The following is a 27,729-nucleotide window of genomic DNA, read 5'->3' as shown; positions in this document are numbered from 1 at the left end:
CACCAGGAACCCACTGGGCACCACCAGCAAAATTCCGAATGAACACTGGGTCACCGGGCGCAAACTGCCGAATCGGCCGATGCTGAGAAAATCCCTGTCCCTGCCGTTCTTGTGTGCGGCGTACTTTTGCGCCAATGTCCGGGAAAACCATACTAAGGCGGGTGCGAAGTCTCCGGCCCATTAGGAGTTCTGCGGGAGCTACCCCAGTCACCGCATGGGGGCTGGTCCTATACGTAAACAAAAAGCGAGCCAGTCTCATGTCCATTGATCCGGAAGACTGCTTCTTTAGGCCTCTTTTGAATGTCTGCACTGCGCGCTCTGCCAACCCATTTGAAGCTGGGTGGTAAGGGGCAGTGCGGATATGGCGTATGCCGTTCATCTTCGTGAACCTCGCAAACTCCTCACTCATGAATGGAGTGCCGTTATCCGTGACCAGCACCTCGGGGAGTCCATGCGTACTAAACGACAAACGCATCTTTTCAATTGTTGCGCAGGACGTTGTCCCCTGCATCTTATGCACCTCTAGCCATTTAGACTGGGCGTCAATTAATAGAAGGAACATGGATCCTTGAAAAGGGCCTGCGAAATCTGCATGCAAGTGTGCCCAAGGCCGCCCTGGCCATTCCCAGTGATGTAGGGGCGCGGCCGGCGGAAGCTTCTGATGCTCCTGGCAAATGGAGCAGTTTTGGGCCACCTTCTCAATGTCGGTGTCGAGGCCTGGCCACCAGACATAACTCACCTGGATGCCCATTATGCAAGTCTGTTAGTATCAGCTCCTGGCCTTTTACCGGGACAATCACACGCGTCCCCCACAAGAGGATGCCGTCTTCCACGCTGAATTCTGACAGCTTGGAGGAAAATGCCCGCAACCCGCCTGGGAGCTGTCTATGCTGCCCACCATACAGGACTATGTGCCGAACCTTTGACAGGACTGGCTCCGTCTGGGTCCACTCACGGATCTGTGATGCCGTGACAGGCAAGGTGTCCATAAAATTTAGGGTTGCAACCACCTCACTGGTCGTGGGGTCAACATGGGGCCGGTCGATAAAGGCAATCGGCTCAGTGCGTCAGCATTTGCTATCTGTGTACCTGCTTTGTGCTCCAGAGAATACTCGTATGCAGCAAGCAACAAAGCCCAGCGCTGGATCCGTGCGGGAGCAATGGGCGGTATTGGCTTATCCTCTCTGAAAATTCCCAGCAGGGGCTTATGATCAGTCACGATAGTGAAATGGCGGCCATACACGTACTGGTGGAAGCGTTTCACCGCAAAAACCACTGCCAGGCCCTCCTTCTCGATCTGCGCGTACTTTTTCTCCGCTGCTGTCAATGTGCGGGAGGCGAAAGCTATCGGTCGCTCGGCCCCGTTCTCCATCTTGTGGGACAAGACGGCCCCAATACCATACGGGGATGCATCACATGTGACGAGCAAAGGCTTTCCAGGATCATAGTGGGTTAGTAACCCAGACGACGACAATTGTTGCTTTACCCGCCGGAAAGTGGTTTCTTGCGGCTGACCCCAAACCCAGGTGTGATTTTTCTTTAGCAGAAGGTGCAAAGGGGCCAGCGTAGTTGCCAGATTGGGGAGGAACTTCCCGTAATAGTTTACGAGACCGAGAAAAGAACAAAGATGCGAAGTGTCAGTCGGGGCGGGGGCCTGTTGAATTGCACGGACCTTCTCTGCGACGGGGTGCAAACCTTCGCGTCCACCCGATAACCTAGGTAGACTACTTCCTTTGCCTGAAATACGCACTTTGTGCGACGTAAACGGACTCCAGCCTCCGAAAGGCGTCTAAGGACAGCCTCCAGATTTTACAAATGTTCCTGCTCCAACGTCCCTGTAATCAAAACGTCATCTAAGTATACAGCAACACGTGGTAAACCTCTCAAAATGCCCTCCATAACACGTTGAAAAATTGCGCAGGCAGAGGATACTCCAAAGGGCAACCGTGTATATTCATACAGGCCCCGGTGTGTATTAATCGTTACATATGGTCGGGTGGCAGGGTCCAGCTCCAACTGCAGGTAGGCGTGACTCATATCTAATTTTGTGAACGAGAGTCCACCTGCAAGCTTCGCGTAGAGATCCTCTATGCGAGGCATTGGATATCGGTCGAGTCGGGAAGCCGTATTCACTGTAAGTTTATAGTCGCCACACAAGCGAACTGTGGCATCTGGCTTCATTACAGGTACAATTGGTGCTGCCCAGTCAGCAAAACGGACGGGCCTGATAATACCCAAACTCTCCAAACGAGTGAGCTCCACTTCTACCTTCTCGAGCAAGGCGTAAGGCACCGGGCGCGCCCGGAAATAGCGCGGCGTGGCTCCTGGTTCGACTTGGATATGGGCTACAGCCCCTTTTATTTTCCCCAAACCAGGCTGGAATACATCTGAGTATCGTCCTAGCACCTCAGTCAACCCTTCAGAAACTGTCTGGAGGATGTGCTGCCATTGCAACTGCAAATGGCGGAACCAGTCCCCACCCAACAGGCTGGGCCCATGGCCGCGCACCACGATAAGTGGGAAACGCCCCTCCTGGCGTCCATAAACAACAGGGGTCATTGTAGTTCCTGCAATGTCCAGTGGTTCCCCCATGTAGGTGGCCAACCTGGCCTGTGAGTCGGTTAATGTAAGGGTCTGTATACCCTGCTTGATGCGGTCGAATGTCCTCTGGGCGATCACGGAGACCGCTGCGCCAGTGTCCAACTCCATCTCAAGCGGGTGGCCATAGACCCATACTGTCACCTTAATGGGGGCCACACGGGGAGCTGCCACACAATGCAACTGCAGGCAGTTGTCCTCCATCTCCACGTCCTCAGGAGTAGTCGCCGCAGGTTCATCCACATGGAAGGTACGGCCCCTGGGCTGGTCCCAGTTACGGCCCCTGGGCTGGTCCCAGTTTCGGTCGGAACGACGGCGCCTCTGGCGCCCCCAGGACCGCCGTCCGCGACGGGGTCGGTGCCTACAAGTCTGACACGGACATGGCTCCTCATCCATTGGTTCTGGAGAAGGCTCCCTTCGGGGAGGAATGTCCGACGGCCACTGGCGTCGGTCCGGACGTTGCCTCGCCCAAGGTACCGCAGGAGTGCGGGGGGATGTTTTCGTACGGAAGGGGTTGCGCCCCAAGGCATGCACTTCCATTCCCTGTAGCTCCTGCACTCCTTGTTCTGCGCTCTCTCGGGACAATACTATTTGAATGGCCTGTTGAAAAGTCAATGTTGGCTCAGCTAACAACTTTCTCTGGGTGGCCGCATTGTTAATACCGCAAACCAAACGGTCGCGTAACATTTCTGACAAGGTCTCACCATAGTCATAGTACTCCGCAATCCTGCGTAGCCTGGATAGAAAATCGGCAAGGGATTCTCCAGGGGTCCTCTCAGCGGTATTAAACCGGTAACACTGGACTATCGTGGACGGGGTTGGGTTAAAATGTTGCCCCGCTATATTCACAAATTCATCAAATGTTTTGATGTCCGCGCAGCTGGGTACGTAAGGCTCTTAATCACCCCAAACGTATGCGGACCGCAGGCGGTGAGCAATATGACCACCTGGCGCTCGTTTCCGGTGATATTGTTTGCCCGGAAATAGTAACGCATCCGTTGTGTGTTCTGGTTCCAGCTTTCCAGCGCAGCATCAAAAACATCCAAACGTCCGTACAGAGGCATGGTATAATAGAAGACAACTTCCAACCTGTATCCAACAAAAATCCAGTGAGGTGGCTTCAGCAGTGTAGACAGCTATTCACTTTAACCTTCGCGAATCCAGCACGAGTTTTAAGGATACAAAGTAAAAACATTTATTTACAATAGCATATATATATAACAGCAGCAGCAACTTCCCTTGCTGCACACTCCTTCCTGCTGGTTCCTAAACTGGCCAGCTTTATTTATACTAGGAGTTTACTAATGGTTTCTCTGCCCCCCCCTCATTGGGGAAGCTCATACTCCCACAGGATTGTGGGATTGTCATTAGTCCCCAGCCAATAGTAAGTAGGCAGGTTATAACAAGAGGATTAGAGTTTGAAGACATAGAGGTTAGGCTGTGGTTATACAAACCCTGGTTAAACCCCACTTGGAGCTGTGAGCAGTTATGGGCCCACATCTTAGGAAGGATATTTTGGCTTTGGCAGGAGTACAATGTAGGTTTACTAAAATGATACCCGGACATCTTAATTTACCATGGCGAATCCACCTAACCCGCACAGTTTTGGACTGTGGGAGGAAACCCACGCAGCCACGGGGAGAATGTGCAAACTCCACACAGAGTCACCAAGGCTGGAATTGAAGCCAGGTCCCTGGCACTGTGAGGCAGCATTGCTAACCGCTGTGCCACCGTGCTGGTCAGTACTAGCATTTTCCAATGAGCTCATCCTGGAGGAACTCAGAACTCCGAAGCAATATGTATCCAACCACAACTGAATGGATTGAGAGAAAATTCACAATGGGAAATCATTAACCAAAGTAAATCCAGGACCTCACCCGCAGAGGGCAGCACTTTTTTTTCTGAAGACACCACAAACCATTTTCCACTTCAGACTTGAGTCTTTGAAAATTAATTCCAGCTTTTGATGAGCCATCCCCCCTCCCTTCGCTTTTAAAAACTAATTTCTGCATGCTTTGTTTTTTCCCCACATTTTGGTTCATCGATTAACATTTTGAATCTTGGTCCTTGCAGGTATTTTTGTACTTTCCATTCATGATTTTCCTCCATTTGCTAATTTTTACAGTTTTTTGTTTTACATTTTGGTCCCTGTTTTCCCTTTTGGATTTAGTCCCTGAACATTATTTTCAACGTTTTGGTTCAGTATTTCCATCTTTTACTCATTTTTGTCAAAGATACATCCACAACTTGACAGAAATGTTACTCAGCACCAGCAACCATAATAAAAATCCTTCTTATTGTCACAAGTAGGCTTACATTAACACTGCAATGAGGTTACTGTGAAAACCCCCCAGTCGCCATATTCCGGCGCCTCTTCGGGTACACTGAGCGAGAATTCAGAATGTCCAATTCACCTAACAAGCATGTCTTTCGGGACTTGTGGGAGAAAACCGGAGCTGCCGGAGGAAACCCACGCAGACACAGACAGTATCCAAAGATATACCCCTTTGGATACTGTCGGGGGGGATAGCCTATCAGGGGAAAACAGCAGCAGCCAGAGCAGTGGCACCACGGCTGGCTCTGATGTTCAGAAGGGAGGGTCAAAGCGCAGTAGAGTAATAGTAATAGGGGACTCTATAGTCAGGGGCACAGATAGGCGCTTCTGTGGACGTGAAAGAGACTCCAGGATGGTATGTTGCCTCCCTGGTGCCAGGGTCCAGGATGTCTCCGAACGGGTAGAGGGAATCCTGAAGGGGGAGGGCAAACAGGCAGAGGTCGTTGTACATATTGGTACTAACGACATAGGCAGGAAGGGGCATGAGGTCCTGCAGCAGGAGTTCAGGGAGCTAGGCAGAAAGTTAAAAGACAGGACCTCAAGGGTTGTAATCTCGGGATTACTCCCTGTGCCACGTGCCAGTGAGGCTAGAAATAGGAAGATAGAGCAGACAAACACGTGGCTAAACAGCTGGTGTAGGAGGGAGGGTTTCCGTTATCTGGACCACTGGGAGCTCTTCCGGGGCAGGTGTGACCTGTATAAGATGGACGGGTTGCATCTAAACCTGAGAGGCATAAATATCCTGGCCGCGAGGTTTGCTAGTGTCACACGGGAGGGTTTAAACTAGTATGGCAGGGGGGTGGGCACGAGAGCAATAGGTCAGAAGGTGAGAGCATTGAGGGAGAACTAGGGAATAGGGACAGTGTGGCTCTGAGGCAGAGCAGACGGGGAGAAGTTGCTGAACACAGCGGGTCTGGTGGCCTGAAGTGCATATGTTTTAATGCAAGGAGCATTACGGGTAAGGCAGATGAACTTAGAGCTTGGATTACTACTTGGAACTATGATGTTGTTGCCATTACAGAGACCTGGTTGAGGGAAGGGCAGGATTGGCAGCTAAACGTTCCAGGATTTAGATGTTTCAGGCGGGATAGAGGGGGATGTAAAAGGGGAGGCGGAGTTGCGCTACTTGTTCGGGAGAATATCACAGCTATACTGCGAGAGGACACCTCAGAGGGCAGTGAGGCTATATGGGTAGAGATCAGGAATAAGAAGGGTGCAGTCACAATGTTGGGGGTATACTACAGGCCTCCCAACAGCCAGCGGGAGATAGAGGAGCAGATAGGTAGACAGATTTTGGAAAAGAGTAAAAACAACAGGGTTGTGGTGATGGGAGACTTCAACTTCCCCAATATTGACTGGGACTCACTTAGTGCCAGGGGCTTAGACGGGGCGGAGATTGTAAGGAGCATCCAGGAGGGCTTCTTAAAACAATATGTAAACAGTCCAACTAGGGAAGGGGCGGTACTGGACCTGGTATTGGGGAATGAGCCCGGCCAGGTGGTAGATGTTTCAGTAGGGGAGCATTTCGGTAACAGTGACCACAATTCAGTAAGTTTTAAAGTACTGGTGGACAAGGATAAGAGTGGTCCGAGGATGAATGTGCTAAATTGGGGGAAGGCTAATTATAACAATATTAGGCGGGAACTGAAGAACATAGATTGGGGGCGGATTTTGAGGGCAAATCAACATCTGACATGTGGGAGGCTTTCAAGTGTCAGTTGAAAGGAATACAGGACAGGCATGTTCCTGTGAGGAAGAAAGATAAATACGGCAATTTTCGGGAACCTTGGATGACGAGTGATATTGTAGGCCTCGTCAAAAAGAAGAAGGAGGCATTTGTCAGGGCTAAAAGGCTGGGAACAGACGAAGCCTGTGTGGCATATAAGGAAAGTAGGAAGGAACTTAAGCAAGGAGTCAGGAGGGCTAGAAGGGGTCATGAAAAGTCATTGGCAAATAGGGTTAAGGAAAATCCCAAGGCTTTTTACACGTACATAAAAAGCAAGAGGGTAGCCAGGGAAAGGGTTGGCCCACTGAAGGATAGGCAAGGGAATCTATGTGTGGAGCCAGATGAAATGGGCGAGGTACTAAATGAATACTTTGCATCAGTATTCACCAAAGAGAAGGAATTGGTAGATGTTGAGTCTGGAGAAGGGTGTGTAGATAGCCTGGGTCACATTGTGATCCAGCACGGTTTTGTGAAGGGGAGGTCATGTCTCACTAACTTGATAGAGTTTTTCGAGGAGGTCACTAAGATGATTGATGCAGGTAGGGCAGTAGATGTTGTCTATATGGACTTCAGTAAGGCCTTTGACAAGGTCCCTCATGGTAGTCTAGTACAAAAGGTGAAGTCACACGGGATCAGGGGTGAACTGGCAAGGTGGATACAGAACTGGCTAGGCCATAGAAGGCAGAGGGTAGCAATGGAGGGATGCTTTTCTAATTGGAGGGCTGTGACCAGTGGTGTTCCACAGGGATCAGTGCTGGGACCTTTGCTCTTTGTAGTATATATAAATGATTTGGAGGAAAATGTAACTGGTCTGATTAGTAAGTTTGCAGACGACACAAAGGTTGGTGGAATTGCGGATAGCGATGAGGACTGTCTGAGGATACAGCAGGATTTAGATTGTCTGGAGACTTGGGCGGAGAGATGGCAGATGGAGTTCAATCTGGACAAATGTGAGGTAATGCATTTTGGAAGGGCTAATGCAGGTAGGGAATATACAGTGAATGGTAGAACCCTCAAGAGTATTGAAAGTCAAAGAGATCTAGGAGTACAGGTCCACAGGTCATTGAAAGGGGCAACACAGGTGGAGAAGGTAGTCAAGAAGGCATACGGCATGCTTGCCTTCATTGGCCGGGGCATTGAGTATAAGAATTGGCAAGTCATGTTGCAGCTGTATAGAACCTTAGTCAGGCCACACTTGGAGTATAGTGTTCAATTCTGGTCGCCACACTACCAGAAGGATGTGGAGGCTTTAGAGAGGGTGCAGAAGAGATTTACCAGAATGTTGCCTGGTATGGAGGGCATTAGCTATGAGGAGAGGTTGAATAAACTCGGTTTGTTCTCACTGGAACGAAGGAGGTTGAGGGGCGACCTGATAGAGGTATACAAAATTATGAGGGGCATAGACAGAGTGGATAGTCAGAGGCTTTTCCCCAGGGTAGAGGGGTCAATTACTAGGGGGCATAGGTTTGAGGTGAGAGGGGCAAGGTTTAGAGTAGATGTACGAGGCAAGTTTTTTACGCAGAGGGTAGTGGGTGCCTGGAACTCACTACCGGAGGAAGTAGTGGAAGCAGGGACGATAGGGACATTTAAGGGGCATCTTGACAAATATATGAATAGGATGGGAATAGAAGGATACGGACCCAGGAAGTGTAGAAGATTGTAGTTTAGTCGGGCAGTATGGTCGGCACGGGCTTGGAGGGCCGAAGGGCCTGTTCCTGTGCTGTACATTTCTTTGTTCTTTGTTGTTTGACACGGGGAGAACATGCAGACGCCACACAGGCAGTGACAAGCCGGGAGTCGAACCCGTGTTCCTGGCGTTGTGAAGCAACAGTGCTAACCACTGTGCTACCGTGCCGCCCATAAGTTTAATTTAAGTGAATAAAACAAGAAAATCTATATATAAATGTTTCATTGCATAACTAATCTTTATCCAGAAAAATATGTGTCATGTGTTGCAGGATGTATCTGGAATTTTTGTAGCATTCAGAAATAAGTCTGAAAACCCCTGAACTAAATGGTGAATGTTAATAATATGATTGTCTTCTTAATGGGAAGGTCCTCCTTTGGTGTGTCCAAGTCTGCTGTGGAATGGTAGAGTATTGCTGATTTTTCAGATTTTTCAAATTCCTGTCTGTTTGCATGTTTGCATGTCATGGCAGAAATAGGAGGTCATGTGGAGCTCAGTACGTAACTTACATTCAGGGGCACTTAGTCAAAAGATTAGGGATAATTCTTGAATGGCAGTGTTAGGTGTATTATGAATCAGTGGGGCGAGATTCTCTGACCCCCCCCGCCGGGTCCTGGCGTGAATCCCGCCCCCGCCGGTTGCCGAATTCTCCACCACCGGATATTCGGCGGGGGCGGGAATCGCGCCGGGCCGGTTGGCGGCCCCCCCCCCGCGATTCTCCGGCCCGGATGGGCCGAAGTCCCGCCGCTAAAATGCCTGTCCCGCCGGCGTAGATTAAACCACCTACCTTACCGGCGGGACAAGGCGGTGCGGGCGGGCTCCGGGGTCCTGGGGGGGGGCGCGGGGCGATCTGGCCCTGGGGGGTGCCCACACGGTGGCCTGGCCCGCGATCGGGGCCCACCGATCCGCGGGCGGGCCTGTGCCGTGGGGGCACTCTTTCCCTTCCGCCTTCGCCACGGTCTCCACCATGGCGGAGGCGGAAGAGACTCCCTCCACTGCGCATGTGCGTGAATGCCGTCAGTGGCCGCTGACGCTCCCGGAAATTAGTCCGGCGCGGGCCTAGCCCCTTAAGGTTGGAGCATTCCGCACCTTTGGGGCGGCGCGATGCCCAACTGATTTGCGCCGTTTTGGGCGCCAGTCGGCGGACATCGTGCCGTTTCCGGAGAATTTCGCCCCAAGGATTGTACCATTACATATGCGTCTGTCAAAGCATATTCTCTGTAAATAAATTCATTTTGACACAAACAATATGATCTAACATTGGTTGATTTTGTCTTTTGAGTGTAGTGTTAACTAACACACTGATCTCCATTACGGAGAAATAATAATTACATGGGGCGGGATTCTCTGACCCCCGCCGGGTCGGAGAATCGCCGGGGCCGGCGTGAATCCCACCCCGCTGCTCCGACGCCGGCTGCCGAATTCTCCGGCACTGATTTTTTGGTGGGGATCACGCCACACTGGTCGGGGGCCATTGACAGTGGCCCCCCTGGCGATTCTCTGGTCCCCGATGGGCCGAGCGGCCTCCCGTTTTCGGTCAGTCCCGCCGGCGTGAATTACACAAGGTCTGAACCGGTGGGACCAGGCTCTGAGGGCGGCTTGCGGAGTCCTCGGGGGGGGGGGGGGATCCGGTCCCGGGGGGCCCCCCACAGGGGTCTGGCCTGCGATCAGGGCCCACCGATCTGCGGGCGGGCCTGTGCTGTGGGGACACTGTGTAAAGCTCTGCCATGGCTGGCGCGGAGAGGAAACCACCTGCGCACGCGCAGGAATTACGGCAGCGGTTCTGCGAACATTCTGGCACTCCTGCGCATGTGCCAACTCGCGCCAGCCACTGGAGGTCCTTCGGCGCCGGTTGGCACAGCGCCAATCCCTCCAGCGCCGGCCTAGCCCCCGAAGGTGCGGATTCCACACCTTCCGGGCAGCCCGACTCTGGAGTGGTTCACGCCACTCTTTGGCGCCAGTACGGCCCGCCCCGCCGGTTACCGGAGAATCCCAGCCATGGTCTTGTAGCAAGCTACCTCATTCACATATCACAGACATTTATATGTTTCAGGTCATAAGAGGCACAAATCTGCTTGTGGAAACTGTATTTTTATTGTGAACACAAACAGTCATTACAAAGAGCCTGAATTGTCAGGGCTAAAAATTGGTTCACTCCAGATAGAAATTCTCCATTTTGAGAGACTATATTCTCTTACCAACTTTTCCAGATGCACCATAGAAAGCATGCTATCTGGCTGCATCACAGCCGGGTATGGTAACTGCTCGGCCCAAGACCGTAAGAAATTGCGGAGAGTTGTGAACACAGCCCAGTCCATCACACGAACCCGCCTTCCATCCATTGACTCTGTCTACACATCCTGCTGCCTTGGGAAAGCAGGCAGCATAAACATAGACCCCTCCCACCCGGCTTATTCACTCTTCCAACTTGTTCCATCGGGAAGGAGATTCAAAAGTCTGAGAACACTCACTAACAGATTCAAAAATAGCTTCTTCCCTGCTGGCTCTGTTGGGTGGTCTATGTCCTCTTCTAGTGTTTTGGGATTATACACCAGCTCTTCTGCTGGACTCAGCACGAAAGGATGTTGCACTTCCAATAGCACTCTCCAATTCCTTCGCAAGATTGAACCATCCCCAGTAAGAACCAGAAACGAATGTGGACCTGTCTGTTGCAAAACCTTCTTGACCACCCATTTCCATCTCGAGTCTGACGGTATCACCTGGATGCAGTGGCTATAGCTTCCTTGTGGATCTGTCTTAGAAGCCTTTCTGCCTCCTCTTTTGAAAAAGCAGTTTCCGCTCCAGTCCTCGATTCACGGGGTGAGTTGCAATGCAAGGCAGGGTCTGCAGCTGTCTATTCATTAGCAGCTGTGCTGGCGACAGTCCATTGACAAGTGGTGCCGAGTCATGGTTTAGAAGCGCCAGATAGATATCTTCCTGGCTATCAATGGCCTTTTTAGCAGCTATTTTACAATTTGCACACCCTTTTCTGCCTTCCCGTTCTACTGGGGATATAAAGTACTTGAGGTGATGTGCCTAAAAGCATTGTGACGGGCAAATTCAGTCCACTCATAATTTAAAAAAATTAGTAAATTTAGAGTACCCAATTCCTTTTTTTTCCAAATAAGGGGCGATTTAGCGTGGCCAATCCACCTACCCTGCAGTCTGCCGGTGCAGACTCAAAGGGCCGAATGGCCTCCTTCTGTAAATTCAATGATAATCTATGATAAATCTAGGACAAAGGTTCGGCACAACATCGTGGGCCGAAGGGCCTGTTCTGTGCTGTATTTTCTATGTTCTATGTTCTATGTACCCTGCACATCTTTGGATGTAGGGTGAGACCCACGCAGACACGGGAGGAATGTACAAACTCCACCCAGACAGTGACCCAGAGCTGGGATCGAACCTGGGACCTCAGCGCCGTGAGGCAGCATTGCTAACCACTGCACCACCGTGCCGCCCCCACACATAATTTTTGAAACAAGGACCAAGAAACAATGCTTGGTATGCCATGCCATCAAAAATCGCTTTAGCATGTTGTATGACACACCGAGCCGTCAAGTTTGTCAACTGTGCTACCTCTGGATAATTCAAGTAGTCAATAACTACAAGGTAATCTTTCCAATTGAAGTGGAAAATATCTACGCTCACTTTCTGCCACGGACTTGCGATGATTTCATCCACGTGCACCGGCTATTTGCTTTGCTTGCAGCGGAATTTCTGACACATGTCACAGTGGTCGACATGCCTGCAATGTCTTGGGTGATCCCTGGCCAATAAATTGTATCCCTGGCCCTGCGATTCTCAATGCCCAGGTGCTTCTCAATGCCCAGGTGCCCTTCATGGAGCTTCTAGGGCCTCAAGGAATGCGGAATCACAATCCTATGCTGTCGCAGATGACGGCCATTTGCCTCACTCGATTGGTTTGTAGTTGCCTCACTCGATTGATTTGTAGTTGCACATTCTCTTCAACCAGGTGTACATCTTTGATGCCCATGGCTCATAAAAGCGTGTCAGCAATAGTAAGGCACTGGTGTATAGATGAGGTCAAAATCGTAGCGCTGGAACTTCATCATTAGGCGCTGGATTCACGGGGACATTTGGCACAAATTCTTCTGCACAACGGATACAAGTGGCCTGTGGTCAGTCTCTACCTGAAACGTCGGAGGTCCATACACATAATCATGGAATTTTTCCAAACCCGTGACTTTAAAAAAAAATTTAGAGTACCCAATTCATTTTTTCCAATTAAGGGGCAATTTAGCATGGCCAATCCACCCACCCTGTGCATCTTTGGGTTGTGGGGGTGAAACCCACGCAAACACAGGGAGAATGTGCAAACTCTACACGGACAGTGACCCAGGGCTGGGATCGAACCTGGGACCTCGACGCATTGAGGCAGCAGTGCTAACCACTGCACCACCGTGCTGCCTATCAACCCGTGACTAACCCAAGGCATTGAAATCTACGCATACATGCGCTCTGTTTCGGACAGTCAGCTGTCGTCTGCACCCTGCTGCAGCAATACCGCTCCGAGGCCAACCTGAGACGCATCGGTCAAAATTTTTGTCTTTTTCGCCGGGTCAAAGAACGCGGGGACTGGCGTTGTCATCAGCGAGATACTCAATGCTTGCCATCCCTGCTCATGTTTGGGAGACCATTGAAACACTGCATCCTTTTTCATCGAGACTTGTAATTGAGATGTTTTGGAGGCCAGGTTGGGAATAAACTTGCCAGCAAAGTTGATCATCCCTAGTATGCTAAGAAGTCTTTTTTGTCTGTGGGTCGCGGCATCGAAATGGTCTTTATCTTTTCGTTATCCGGCTGCACACCTTGTGCCGAGAGCCTATCCCCTAAAAAGGTGATGGTATCAACCCCGATTTGACATTTTGTTTTATTGAACTCGAGGCCATTTTTTTAAACCCGTTGTAGGACTCTGAGAAGCCTTCTACCATGCTCCTCATGTGTGGACCCCCAGATTATGATATCATCGACATAAACGCGGACGCCTGGTAACCCTTCAACTACGTGCTCCATGACATGATGGAAAATTTCAGATGCCGAAATTATGCCGAACGGCATTCTCAGGAAGCAGTAGCACCTGGAGGGTGTGAAAAAGTGCACAACCTTGTGCTCGCTTTGTCCAGTGGTGGTAGCCATGCTTAAGATATGGAGGCAATTTCGGCAACACTCAAGTTGGGGCGGGGTCGAAGCTGATGCCGGTTCAGGAGAATCATGTGTTTAAGCCAGCGAGACTGGATGCTAGGTTTCAGGGAAGGGAGGAGTGGGGGGGGTGATAGAAATGAAGGATCTTTGTTTGGGAGGGCAGTTTGCGAATTTGGAGGAGTTGACGGAGAAGTTTTGGATTTCGCAGAGGGAGGCCTTTAGGTATGTGCAGGTGCGGGACTCTGCATGGAAGGTTTTCCTGATGTTTCCAGTGATACCACACTCCTTGTTGGAGGGGATGTTGTCGATGCGGGGTTGGAGGGGAGGGTCATCTCGGCGATTTATGGGAAAATTTTGGAGGAGAATATGGCGCCACTGGAGGGGGTTAAGGCCAAGTGGGAGGAGGAGCTGGAGGTGGCATTGGAGGAGGGGTTGTGGCTTGAGGTGTTGTGGAGGGTGAACTCCCCAACCTTGCGTGCAAAGCTGGGGCTAATACAGGTAAAGGTGGTGCACAGGGCGCACCTGACGAGGTCAAGGATGAGCTGGTTGTTTGAGGGTGTGGAGGGCACTAGTGGGCGATGTGGGAGAGGTCCGGCAAACCATGTACATATGTTCTGGTCCTAACTGAAGTTGGAAAAATTTTGGGGGTTGTTTTCCAGCACCATGTCGCCGATGTTGCAGTTGGATTTGGAACCCAGTCCCTGGAGGCCATATTTGGGGTGTCGGGCTTGCCGGAGCTACATTTGGGAGTCGGGGCAGACCTTTTAGCCTTCGCCTCTCTGATTGCTCGCAAGTGGGTCCTTTTGGGTGGATGTCAGCCTTAATGCCAAGTGCCTCAGTATGGCTTAGGGACCTGATGGAGTTTCTGTATTTGGAGAAGGTTAAGTGTACCTTGAGGGGGGCAATTGAGGGGTTCCACAAGAATTGGGTGTTTATTCTTCATTTTAAAGAGTTGGTTACTGTCAGCTACTCGGGGATGGGGTTGGGGAGCCTAGGAACGGGAGGGGTGGAGGGGATTGGGGTGTTGGTTGTTAGAGTTGGGGGGGTTCTGTTGTTCTTTTTGTTTTTTATGTATAAAATGTTAAAAAACAAATAGAAATATTTTTTTAAAACGATATAATTCCGAACCACCCCTTCTTTAACTCACCCCACCCTCTACACACACATACACAAGACAGACAAACAGAGAGGGGAGGGAGCAGCACGATGGTGCAGAGGTTAGCACTGCTACCTCACAGTGCAGAAGACCTGTGTTTGATCCCAGCCCCGGGTCACTGTCTGTGTGGAGTTTGCACATTGTCCCCATGTTTGCGTGGGTCTCACACCCACAACCTAAAGATGTGCAGGGAAGGTGGATTGGCCACGCTATTTTGCCCCTTAATAAGAAAAAAAGAATTGGATACTTTAAATTTTAAAAAATCAATAAAATTAAATATAACACAGAGGGGAAAGAGGGGTGTAAAAAAAGAATAATACAAAAAGTAAAAGGATAAAAGTCTAATTTTGAGATGGGCATCTTCCAGTTACATACTTTTAGTCTCGGCCTTTAGTTGGGCGTTCTTTCTTTCAGCATGGAATGGTTTTCACTTAAATTCATTAGATCTTAATACTTCTCTGCAGCCTCAGGAACAGCAAGAGTGAGGGAGAAAGTGTGGAAGAGAGAGTAACTCGTAGCTTCTTCTCTCAGCATCCAGTTTTCTCCCTGGGTTCCCTGAAAACCTGGCTGAACCCAATCATTGCCTGTTGCTGGGCAGGATTTAGTCCTTAGCCAATCTATTGACTTCCAACCAATCAATCAAACCAAATCTCTCCGATCTCTCAGCTGCCAGAACATCTGAGTTCTTCTGTTCAAAATCTAAATCTTCATAGCTCAGTGTACTATTTTGAAACTTTTGAGTTCCTCACTTCCTCTGCTCAACTTAAAGGTATATGTCCATCAATTATCCATGGATCAAAAATGATAAGATAAAGTAAGAGAAGTGGGAAATAAAGGAAACAACAGGAAGGGCTGTTACATAATTGCCACCTGTCCAGCCACAACAGCCCAGGAGCATGAGGAAAAAGTAACATGACATCACTGAAGAAGAAGCAATGTCAGTTCACCAGACACTCAGCTCAGGTACTCTGATCTTAAAGGTCATACAGAGTTGAGATTAGCAAATGTACAAGTGGGCTGCAGCCAGGACAGCAAACAAAGAACAAAGAACAAAGAAATGTACAGCACAGGAACAGGCCCTTCGGCCCTCCAAGCCCGTGCCGACCATGCTGCCCGACTAAACTACAATCTTCTACACTTCCTGGGTCCGTATCCCTCTATTCCCATCCTATTCATGTATTTGTCAAGATGCTCCTTAAATGTCACTATCGTCCCTGCTTCCACCACCTCCTCTGGTAGCGAGTTCCAGGCACCCACTACCCTCTGCGTAAAAAACTTGCCTCGTACATCTACTCTAAACCTTGCCCCTCTCACCTTAAACCTATGCCCCCTAGTAATTGACCCCTCTACCCTGGGGAAAAGCCTCTGACTATCCACTCTGTCTATGCCCCTCATAATTTTGTAGACCTCTATCAGGTCTCCCCTCAACCTCCTTTGTTCCAGTGAGAACAAACCGAGTTTATTTAACTGCTCCTCATAGCTAATGCCCTCCATACCAGGCAACATTCTGGTAAATCTCTTCTGCACCCTCTCTAAAGCCTCCACATCCTTCTGGTAGTGTGGCGACCAGAATTGAACACTATACTCCAAGTGTGGCCTAACTAAGGTTCTATACAGCTGCAACATGACTTGCCAATTCTTATACTCAATGCCCCGGCCAATGAAGGCAAGCATGCCGTATGCCTTCTTGACTACCTTCTCCACCTGTGTTGCCCCTTTCAATGACCTGTGGACCTGTACTCCTAGATCTCTTTGACTTTCAATACTCTTGAGGGTTCTACCATTCACTGTATATTCCCTACCTGCATTAGCCCTTCCAAAATGCATTACCTCACATTTGTCCGGATTAAACTCCATCTGCCATCTCTCCGCCCAAGTCTCCAAACAATCTAAATCCTGCTGTATCCTCTGACAGTCCTCATCGCTATCCGCAATTCCACCAACCTTTGTGTCGTCTGCAAACTTACTTATCAGACCAGTTACATTTTCCTCCAAATCATTTATATATACTACAAAGAGCAAAGGACCCAGCACTGATCCCTGTGGAACACCACTGGTCACAGCCCTCCAATTAGAAAAGCATCCTTCCATTGCTACTCTCTGCCTTCTATGACCTAGCCAGTTCTTAATCCACCTTGCCAGCTCACCCCTGATCCCGTGTGACTTCACCTTTTGTACTAGTCTACCATGAGGGACCTTGTCAAAGGCCTTACTGAAGTCCATATAGACAACATCCACTGCCCTACCTGCATCAATCATCTTAGTGACCTCCTCAAAAAACTCTATCAAGTTAGTGAGACACGACCTCCCCTTCAGAAAACCATGCCCACTGAAGTAAGGCTCACCGGCCTGTAGTTCCCGGGATTATCCTTGCTACCCTTCTTAAACAGAGGAACAACATTGGCTATTCTCCAGTCCTCCGGGACATCACCTAAAGACAGTGAGGATCCAAAGATTTCTGTCAAGGCCTCAGCAATTTCCTCTCCAGCCTCCTTCAGTATTCTGGGGTAGATCCCATCAGGCCCTGGGGACTTATCTACCTTCATATTTTTTAAGACACCCAACACCTCGTCTTTTTGGATCTCAATGTGACCCAGGCTAACTACACACCCTTCTCCAGACTCAACATCTACCAATTTCTTCTCTTTGGTGAATACTGATGCAAAGTATTCATTTAGTACCTCGCCCATTTCCTCTGGCTCCACACATAGATTCCCTTGCCTATCCTTCAGTGGGCCAACCCTTTCCCTGGCTACCCTCTTGCTTTTTACGTACGTGTAAAAAGCCTTGGGATTTTCCTTAACCCTATTTGCCAATGACTTTTCGTGACCCCTTCTAGCCCTCCTGACTCCTTGCTTAAGTTCCTTCCTACTTTCCTTATATTCCACGCAGGCTTCGTCTGTTCCCAGCCTTTTAGCCCTGACAAATGGCTCCTTTTTCTTTTTGACGAGGCCTACAATATCTCTCGTTATCCAAGGTTCCCGAAAATTGCCGTATTTATACTTCTTCCTCACAGGAACATGCCGGTCCTGAATTCCTTTCAACTGACACTTGAAAGCCTCCCACATGTCAGATATTGATTTGCCCTCAAACATCCGCCCCCAATCTATGTTCTTCAGTTCCCGCCTAATATTGTTATAATTCGCCTTCCCCCAATTTACACATTCATCCTAGGACCACTCTTATCCTTGTCCACCAGTACTTTAAAACTTACTGAATTGTGGTCACTGTTACCGAAATGCTCCCCTACTGAAACATCTACCACCTGGCCGGGCTCATTCCCTAATACCAGGTCCTGTACCGCCCCTTCCCTAGTTGGACTGTCTACATATTGTTTTAAGAAGCCCTCCTGGAAGCTCCTTACAAACTCCGCCCCATCTAAGCCCCTGGCACTAAGTGAGTCCCAGTCAATATTGGGGAAGTTGAAGTCTCCCATCACCACAACCCTGTTGTTTTTACTCTTTTCCAAAATCTGCCTACCTATCTGCTCCTCTATCTCCCGCTGGCTGTTGGGAGGCCTGTAGTAAACCCCCAACATTGTGACTGCACCCTTCTTATTCCTGATCTCTACCCATATAGCCTCACTGCCCTCTGAGGTGTCCTCCCGCAGTACAGCTGTGATACTCTCCCGAACCAGTAGCGCAACTCCGCCTCCCCTTTTACATCCCCCTCTATCCCGCCTGAAACATCTAAATCCTGGAACGTTTAGCTGCCAATCCTGCCCTTCCCTCAACCAGGTCTCTGTAATGGCAACAACATCATAGTTCCAAGTACTAATCCAAGCTCTAAGTTCATCTGCCTTACCCGTAATAGTTCTTGCATTAAAACATATGCACTTCAGGCCACCAGACCCGCTGTGTTCAGCAACTTCTCCCTGTCTGCTCTGCCTCAGAGCCCCACTGTCCCTATTCCCTAGTTCTCCCTCAATGCTCTCACCTTCTGACCTATTGCTCCCGTGCCCACCCCCCTGCCATACTAGTTTAAACCCTCCCGTGTGACACTAGCAAACCTCGCTAGTTCGGTGTCTGCCCCTTAAAATAACACAAATGCTGAGTTCCTCGTGAATTTGAGTGCTTGCTCTTTGGTGACATGAAAGTTGTTGAATGGAGCTACAAACTTAGTGAACAGCTGGTAGGGTTGTTTTACATCAAATAGAATGCATTCAGTTGCTTCCGGCACATGCAGAGAATCCACGAGAAGCACCATGAGGCGGTGTCCCATGCGGGTTACACGAGAATTGAGTGGTTGTCAGGAGGACGATCAGCTTCAGTTAACAGTGCTACTGATCAGATTTTGTGCTCTAAATCTCTCTAATTCAGCACTTAAACAGTTTATTTGAAACAGTGGCAGTATAGGAATGAAATCGACAGAATCTAATATAGAATTCCTACAGTTCAGAAGGAGGCCACTCCGAGTCTGCACTGACCCTTAAAAAGAGCAACTTAGGCCCAAGCCTTCACCCCATCCCCATAACCCAGTAACCACACCCAACCTTTTTGGACACTGTGGGCAATTTATCATGGCCAATCCACCTAACCTGTACATCTACCCGGAGGAAGCCCACACAGACACAGGGAGAAAGTGCAAACTCCAAACAGACAGTCACCTGAGGCTGGAATTGAACCTGAGTCCCTGGCACTGTGAGGCAGCAGTGCTAACCATTGTGCCACTGTGCCCCCACATCCTGCAACATGGCTGATTCAAATAAAGTGGCTTAGCACAAAGTCGAGTTAACATGACTTAAGCACTCTCCATTCTAGTTCAGTTTGGTGTCCTCCCAACTTGTGCTTGTTTGAATAATTGATTAAAAATTGATGGGTGGCACAGTAGCACAGTGTTTAGCACTGTTGCTTCACAGCGTGAGGGTCCTAGTTCGATTCCCGGCTTGGGTCACTGTCTGTGCGGAGTCTGCACGTTCTCCTTGTGTCTGCATGGGTTTCCCCCGGGTGCTCAGGTTTCCTCCCAGAAGTCCTGAAAGACGTGCTGTTAGGTGAATTGAACATTCTGAATTCCCCTTCAGTGTACCCGAAGGCGCTGAAGTGTGGTGACTAGGGGATTTTCACAGTAACTTCATTGCAGTGTTAATGTAAGCCTACTTGCGACAATAAAGATTATTATTATTAAAAGGATAGTTGAAGACATCATTTTTAAAATAAAGACGAATTGAAAAAAGGGTTAAATAGTTCAACCAATGTCAGCACCATACGTATCTGAAATACTGTTATATTTTCCATAGACAGTTGCAGTTTGGGGGATGAACTCATGGAATCCTGGAGAGCACTAGCTCCACTGCAGCATGATGAAATATTAATGGACACAGTCTGGGCCAGTGCTGGGATGTCCAGGTTAGTATGTCAATAACTGTGTAATGGTAATTCTTCAAAAGATGAACTTTTTAAAAAGAAGGCTGTGGTACCTCTTCCTCAGATGCTTAAGTAGCTATAACATCTATGCAGTCATCATAAAAAACAGTTGCAAAAATTATCTCAATACAATTCATGGCAAAATGAAAATACCAGTACAAAATCTCTTTGATACAATATAAACATGCCAATATTATTCATGTATTCTGTTCAGGCATTTAAGAATGCTGTGAGGTGAATGAAAATGTAATTAGGTGAAGAGGGAGCAGACACTTTTATAATTGGAGCCAGTTGTTTAGTTACATATCAATGAGGAAGGCATGGCTGGAGTGGGGAATGTAATTGACAATTTTAACTAAGTTGCAGTTTTATGTTACACTGGTATAATTCAGTTAGACTATGTTTTGGTAACACTAGTCAATCTCTAGTGGCACTAACCATGATAAGTTGATGGAAATGGTTGACAAATTTGTGCTTCCCTATTTTATGAATGGGTGGGGCTGCAGGAATTGATTAATCTGACTGAATGGATAGACCTGTGATATAGGGCTCGGAATTCATTATCATGGAGCTAGCAAGCCTTAATTGGACTCCATGAAAATGGCAGAGGAGTAATTGCGGGCGATTCCCGCCCCTGCCGAATCTCCAGTGCCGGAGAATTTGGCAACCGGCGGGGGCGGGATTCACGCCAGCCCCCGGCGATTCTCCGACCTGGCGGGGGGTCGGCGAATCTCAACCCAGGTTTGGAACTGTAAACACAGTTCACTTATTATTAACAGTAACTGTAATTAAATAGGCAAAGATACACGGGTAACTGCTATTTAACCTCGAACCTCCCCGCCCCACTTTTAACTGGCCCAACCCTCTACACACACACACCCAGACAAACAAACACAGAGGGGAAAGATGGGTGTAAAATAGTGATGAAAGTAAAACGATAAGAGTCTTTGTTTCAGATGGACATGAGTTCATGAGTCACAGAAAACTAGCATGCAGGAACAACAGATAGTGAAGACAGTGAATGGAATGTTGGCATTTATAGCTAAAGGAATAGAGTATAAAGATAAGGGGCGGGATTCTCCCATGCCACGCCTTATGGGAGAATCGCCGTTGGCGCCATTTTTACCTGCGGTGCGAGACCGACGCTGTTCCGCCATTCTCCCAAACGGCGAGAACGGCTTCATCGAGGTCGGCGCCGCGCCTGCCGGAGAATCGCCCGAGGTACTAAGGACGGCGATTCTTCGGGCCCCCCGCTATTCAGCGGCCCAGATGGGCCGAAGTCCTGACGGCGTGAACCCAGGTCATGCCGTTCACCCCTGGTAAATAAATTTGTCAGCCAGTCGTGCTGGATGATGATGTGGAGGAAGGAAGTGAGTGGCCGGCCTCACCGTAGGCAGTGGGAGGTGGCGTCCACGGCCGGTGCTGGGGGGCGGTGGGAAGGTGCTCGGAGAAAGACGCCGCAATGCCCGGGGAGGGTGGGGGGGGGGGGGGGATTCTCAGAGAGGGATGCCGCAATGCCCAGGGGGGGGGGGGGTAGAAGAAGGGGCTGGAGGAAGGCGTGGGGGACGGAGCAGGGGTTGTGGAAAGGAGGAGGGGGTGGAGGAAGGAGGAGGAGGTGGAGGAAGGAGCAGGGGGTGGGGAAAGGAGGAGGGGGTGGGGGAAATGATGCCGCCGTGCTGTTGGGGGGGGGGGCGGGCAAGGTTGCCCACGGGAGCCACATGCCAGCCGGCCTGCCATGGCAGGACGGTGGCGATGACACGCTTCCAAGTGCAGGTGATGCTGATGGGCCGAGGCAAGTGGCGCCGCAATGAGGAGGGACGGGGTGAAGATGGATACTGTGGGCAGGGCGGAGGTTGCATGCGTGTCTGCAGCGGAACAAGGCAGCCGGGGCACCCATGTATCCCATGCGCCCTGGCTGTCGAGGTGTCAAAGCGCCATCGTTAAACATGTTGTTGTCTCTCCTTCTGAAACCACCCCCCCTTCGTGTAGTTCGTCATGTTTGCGCACCAGCCAGCTATGTTTGCCGCCGTGGCGGGGGCAGCTGCCCTGTAGGTAGCCATTCGGCACCGCTGCAAGGCGGCTCAATGCAGCTGCTGGAGCGGCGGCTGCAGCTTAGGGACTGGTTGCAGAGGGCCCAGTGCGAAGCTCATGCTGCAGGCCCTCCCGCCCGACAGGTGCATGAGGAGGCGGAGGGTGACAATGACCACCACATCTTCGGGCAAGCGGAGGAAGAGGATTCGGATCCTGATGGGGCGCAAGGGGAGGAGCAGGAGCAGGTGATGGTGCCAAGGCCCCGGAGGCGCCCCATGCGCCCTTGAGCATTTCGGGACCGTATGTCGTTCCAGGAGCTTCCGGATACGGCATGCAGGAGGAGACTCCGATTGAGTTTGGAGACCGTGGCACATAAATGCCACCTCATGGCGCACCTGGCACCACGTAGAACGGGGTGGGTGGGAAGGACATGCTATCCCGGTGACCGTCAAGGTCACGGTTGCCCTCAATTTCTTCGCCACACGGTCCTTCCAGGCGCCGAGCGGGGACCTGTCTGAAATCTCACAGGCATCAGTGCATCCGGACCGTCACCGGCGTCCTGTATGACATTGCCGACAGACACATAAATTTTCCAGAGGACCGCGATAATCAGACTGACCGGGCAGCGGGTTTCGCCTCCGTGGCCGGGATGCCGATGGTCCGGGGGTGATTGATGGGGTGCACGTCGGCATGCGTCCACCCTCGGATAACAGGGACATTTTCCTGAACAGGAAGGGGAACTACTCTATGAATATTCAGGTGGTCTGCGACCATCGCATGAAGATAATGCATGTGTGCGCCCAGTACCCTGGCAGCTTGCGTGATGCTTTCATACTGGCTCATTCTTTCATCCCTGCTATTTTCGAGGGACACCGCCCTGAGGGGCAGGTTGCTGGGCGACAGGGGATACCCGTTGCGGTCGTGGCTGATGACACCTATACCGAGGCCACTGACCAATGCGGAGATCCGCTATAATGAGGCACATGCAGCGACCAGGGATGTTGTGGAGAGGTGCTTTGGCCTCCTGAAGATGAGATTCCGGTGCCTGGACCGCTCTGGAGGGGCCCTGCAGTACCCCCCCGACAGGGTCGGGCACATAGTTGTGGTCTGCTGTGTGTTGCACAACATTGCCCAACAGGGGGGCGATGTCCTGGACGAGGATGCACAGGGTGAGTCCGATGAGGGCGACGCCTCTGCACATGAGGAGGAGGAGGAGGATGCGTAGGGAGAGGGGGGGGGGGACAGACACGACCTGGGGGCGAGATAACGCCGGGAGGCTGCACGATGACACCGGCTAGGAGAGCGAGCACGCGAGGCGTTGATCCGCCACATGTTTCACTAACTAGGGGGAGGGCGTCGCTGAGCTAGGCACTTGCACCACGGTTCGCGCACAACCGCACCACCCAGCACCCCCCACTTCGCGCACCATCGCACAACCCTACCGCCCACACCACCACTTTCACACCACCTTACACCTGCGGCACATCGTGAATGTTTTAACACAGTTGCTTGTGTCAGAGGTGCGATCAGTGCCATGTTGAATGATGACAACCCGCTCTGCGATGAGTTGTGAGCTCCGGATCGCTAGACAATGTCTGACTCATGGTCATAGCTAAACCCTCCACCTCGGCGGTCCCTGTATGCGTCACGGACAACCCACCACATGGCCAGGTGGGACAGCTGGCGTTGGTATGCTGAGGGCGACGGGGTGTTGCGGGGGGGGGGGGGGTGGGGGGGAACAAACACACACCCAGCCTCACCGTTGTACAGAACTTCGACCCCCAGCATCACTCGGTCCCCCTCACGACCCCTCAAGCACCGTACATAGCACAGAGGCATCTTGGTTTCGTGTAACAGTGAATTTAATCATGACATTCACATACAAGTGCCCTAGCCCCTACACCTAAGCTGTGTCCTGCACCCGTCTCAATTTACTACGTGTCTAACTTCTTGGCCTTAGGGGCCCTACCACTACGTCTTGGTGTTTCCCCAGACGGTACAGCAGGAGTGGAGGCGGACTGCTGAGACTCCTGCCCTGCGACGTTGCTCCCTTTCGGTGCACATTTCCTGGGGCGACCCGGCTTGGATGGACCAGGCTGCTCGGTGGGCATGCTTGATGGCGTGGTGCCACCCTGCTCTGCCCGCTGCCCACCAGATGCTCCAGGGACGGAATGGGGGGAGTTTGAGTGATCCTGGACCTCCATTGCTTGAGTAAACGGGACGAGCACCAGAACCGCCTCCTCCCTCGGGGAGCCCGGTGGCCCCCCGGGCCTCATTGTGGGACATTGGTGCCCATGGAGACATGCGCCGTGGCACCACCGACACCTGCCGCTGCCAGTCCTGGAGGCCCGCTGTGGAATCGACCAGGGTCTCAACGTTCCCAGCGATGGAGCTCAGGGAGTGCGCAATCCCTGTCGGGGACTGCGCAACCTCCCGCTGGGATTCTGCGACGCCATCCAGCACGTGGGCAAGGCCGCCGATGCTCTCAGCGATAGCCTGCTGGGACAGGGCCATGGCCTGCTGAGACTGGGCCAGACCCCGGAGCGCGGCGGCAATGTCCAGTTGGCTCTGGCGCATGGCTGCCTGTGAGAGGGCAGCCCTGTCATGGGCCATGGATGATGCGTACACATCAAGCCCCACGCCTTGCAGAACCCGACCCATGGCCGAAATCTTTGCCCCCATTGCCTCCACCGCGGACGGCACCCGTGCGGTGTCGGCCTGGGTGGCAGCCATGACCGGCACCACTCCCTGCTCCTGGACGCGGATGGACTCCTCCAACTGCGTCTGCAGATGCTGGAAGACGGCAGTCATCCCGTTGTCCACTCCCTGGGTTTCCAATTCCATCGGGTCTGTGGGTGGGTCTAGTAAGTCCAGAAAGCCGGGAACTGTCTGGGCGGCAGCTGGGTGCTGGGCCTGGGCTGCCCTCTGACCGTCCAGCCCCTCGGCTGCTCCTACCTCCACCTGCTGTACCGTCGGCTGTGTGGTGTGCACCAGTCAGTGACCCCGAAGCCCCATCACTTATGTGCCCAACCGAGGTGAGTGTATCTGCGATGGTGCATGTTGCGGTACTGCCCCCAAGCAGTGCCGCAAACTCGAACTCCTCATCTGTCCCCAGGTCTGGGGTCTCCTGGATCGATCCTTGGATAGACGCAATTAGTCCGCGACCCACGTTAGGTGCCATGTCCGTTGTGTTCGTCGACTGTCTGGCCGTCCTCAGTGCGTCACTGTCCAGAATCCCCGTCCTCTCTCCGTCACTGTCCTGGTTCGCAGCCCTTTCCTCGTCTGACTCACGGCCATCAGTGTCCTCACTGTCCGTCCTGTGTTCGTCCCTGTCGTGTCAGTCCGTCCTCTGTGCGTCCTCCTCCAGTGCCATGGCCTCAGAGGAGGGCCCTCCTGTCAGTCTTCCTTCCCCCGTCCACGGTGCGTCCGTGGGGGCGGATGTATTTGCAGCTGAATGACAGAGGCTTCTCCGCGACGTCCCTGGACGATTGGCTCCTGGCCCTGGGGGGGACAATGCGGCATGTATCGTTAGACACTCGGAGTCGGGTGTGAGGGGGTGGAGGGGGCATTGGGAGGGGGTGAAGTGTCGGGGGCATTGTGAGGGGGTGGCGTGTCGGAGATCGGGGGGTATGTGTCACGGGGTGGGTTGAAAGGGGCTTGAGGGCAGTGGTATGGGCTGCAGTGTGAGGGGGGTGGGGGATGTGACGGACTGAGGGGGTGCAGCCAGGCAGGGGAGTCTCACTTGGTCCTGCGTCTCCGACCTGGTATGGCGCTACCGACCGGGGTGGCGGCTCCCCCAGTGAGGTCCAGAGCCCTCTGCTCATGGACGGTGAGGGGGTGCAGCACAGGTGATCCCCCTGCGGTTCTTGAACGCTCACGAAGGTTGTGAGCAGCCTTGTCCTGCCCCGGGTGGGGGGGGAGCGAGCATTAGAGTTAGGCAGTCAGCAACAAGACGAGCAGATGTTGTCAACATTACCTGAGGAAGGAGCAGCGCTCTGGAAAGCTAGTGACATCGAGACAAACCTGTTGGACTTTAACCTGGTGTTGTAAAACTTCTTACTGTAACATTATGAATGGGTGAGGGACCCTGGGCACCACGCCGTGGCCGCTCTCAGGGGGGGGGGGTGTTGACCATGTGGGCTGGGTACAACATGGTGTCCCCCACGCCCCCTGCGAGACATGGGGGGGAGGGGGGTATGGCCCGGGGGAACCCTCGGGGTACTTATCCTGGCAGCCCTCGTGAGGTCCTGGAGCTTCTTGCAGCACTGGTCTCTAGACCGGGGGGGGTGTGCCCCACAGTGCTAACCGCGGTGCCCACCTCACGTCAGCCACGCCTCACAGTGCTGGCTGGTTGCCAGTGCCCACGTCTTGGGCACAAGATGGCCCTGCACTCTTCTGTGGCGTTCAGCAGCGTCTCGAGATCACTGTCCCGGTACCTGGGAGCAGCACAGCGGGGCTTAGCCATCTCGATCGTTTGGGTCCTGTGTGCGGATCGTGCACTTTAAATGACACGGTGCGTGTCAGCCGGGCGTCGCGCGATGACGCCGCCGCTCTTGTGCCACGCCCACCGCGTTTCTCGTGGCCCCGCTGCTGGCCCCTTTTCGGAGCCTGAATCGATCGTGCCCGCGGCCAATTTCGCCGTCGTGAAATACGACGGCTTTCACGACGGCGCGGACACTCTGCCTCATTTCCGGAGAATCCCACCCCAGAAGTGTTGTTGCAACTATACAAGGCGTAGGTGAGATCACACCTGGAATATTGTGTACAGTTTTGGCTCCCTTATTTGAGGAAAGATGTAGTGGCATTGGAGGCAGTCCAGAGGAGGTTCACTCGGTTAATTCCAGAGATGAGGAGCTGAATTCTCCGCCGTCGGGATTCTCCGTTCTGCCGGAGAATCTGACGGGACGGAGAATCCCGTCACATGGGTTTATCGTACGAAGAGAAACTGAACAGTTTCAGCCTATACGCTAAAGAGTGCAGAAGAATGAGGGGAGATCAAATTGAGGTATACAAGATGATATAACGTACGGATAAAGTAGATGTGGAATGGATGCTTCCTCTTGTGGGGCACTCTAGAACGAGAGGTCATAGTCTCAGGGCAAGGGGTAGCAAATTTAAAACAGAGTTAAGGAGAAACTACTTCTCCCAAAAGGTCGTGAATCTGTGGAATTCACTACCCCCCAGGGTGCGGTGGATGCTGGGATAATGAGTAAATTTAAGGAGGAATTAGATGGATTTTTAATTGGTAATGGGTTGAAGGGTTATGGAGAATGGGCAGGACAGTGGAGTTAAGGCCAGGATGAGATCAGCCGTGACCGAATGGTGGAGCAGACTCTTTTTTAAAAAATATATATTTATTGAAGTTTTTTAACACAATTTTTCACTCTTACAAACAAAAGCCCCACCCGCCCTCGTAACAAAATAGAAAGAAAACACACATAGCAAGATATAAACATGGTAAAACGATATGTTACAGAGCTTTGTACACTGAATTCCTCCCGTCCATGCCAGTTTTTCAGATCTTTCATGTGTTCTCTTGTTCAAATACCCCCCAGGCAGACCCCCCTTCCCGAGACATCCCCCCCCCCCCCCCCCCCCCCCCCCCGGGTTGCTGCTGCTGCTGACCGACCTTCATCTAACGCTCCGCGAGATAGTCTAGGAACGGTT

The 27,729-nt window shown here is 51.6% G+C and overlaps 1 protein-coding gene across 2 annotated transcripts in view; it reads left to right on the top strand.

Annotated features, from left to right (window-relative positions):
- Positions 1 to 27,729, top strand: part of sh2d5 (SH2 domain containing 5) — a 118,180-nt gene that overhangs the window by 46,967 nt on the left and 43,484 nt on the right. For both annotated transcript variants that reach the window (XM_072478511.1, XM_072478509.1), the window contains exon 7: positions 19,905 to 20,013. In XM_072478511.1, coding sequence (XP_072334612.1) covers positions 19,905 to 20,013 — 109 coding nt within the window. The remainder of the gene's footprint in view (positions 1 to 19,904; positions 20,014 to 27,729) is intronic.

The sequence above is a fragment of the Scyliorhinus torazame genome, chromosome 16, assembly GCF_047496885.1.
Source record: "Scyliorhinus torazame isolate Kashiwa2021f chromosome 16, sScyTor2.1, whole genome shotgun sequence".
Classification (NCBI taxonomy): Eukaryota; Metazoa; Chordata; class Chondrichthyes; order Carcharhiniformes; family Scyliorhinidae; genus Scyliorhinus; species Scyliorhinus torazame.
Note: the sequence above shows the minus strand (reverse complement) of the source record. Positions and strands in the feature narration are given on the sequence as shown.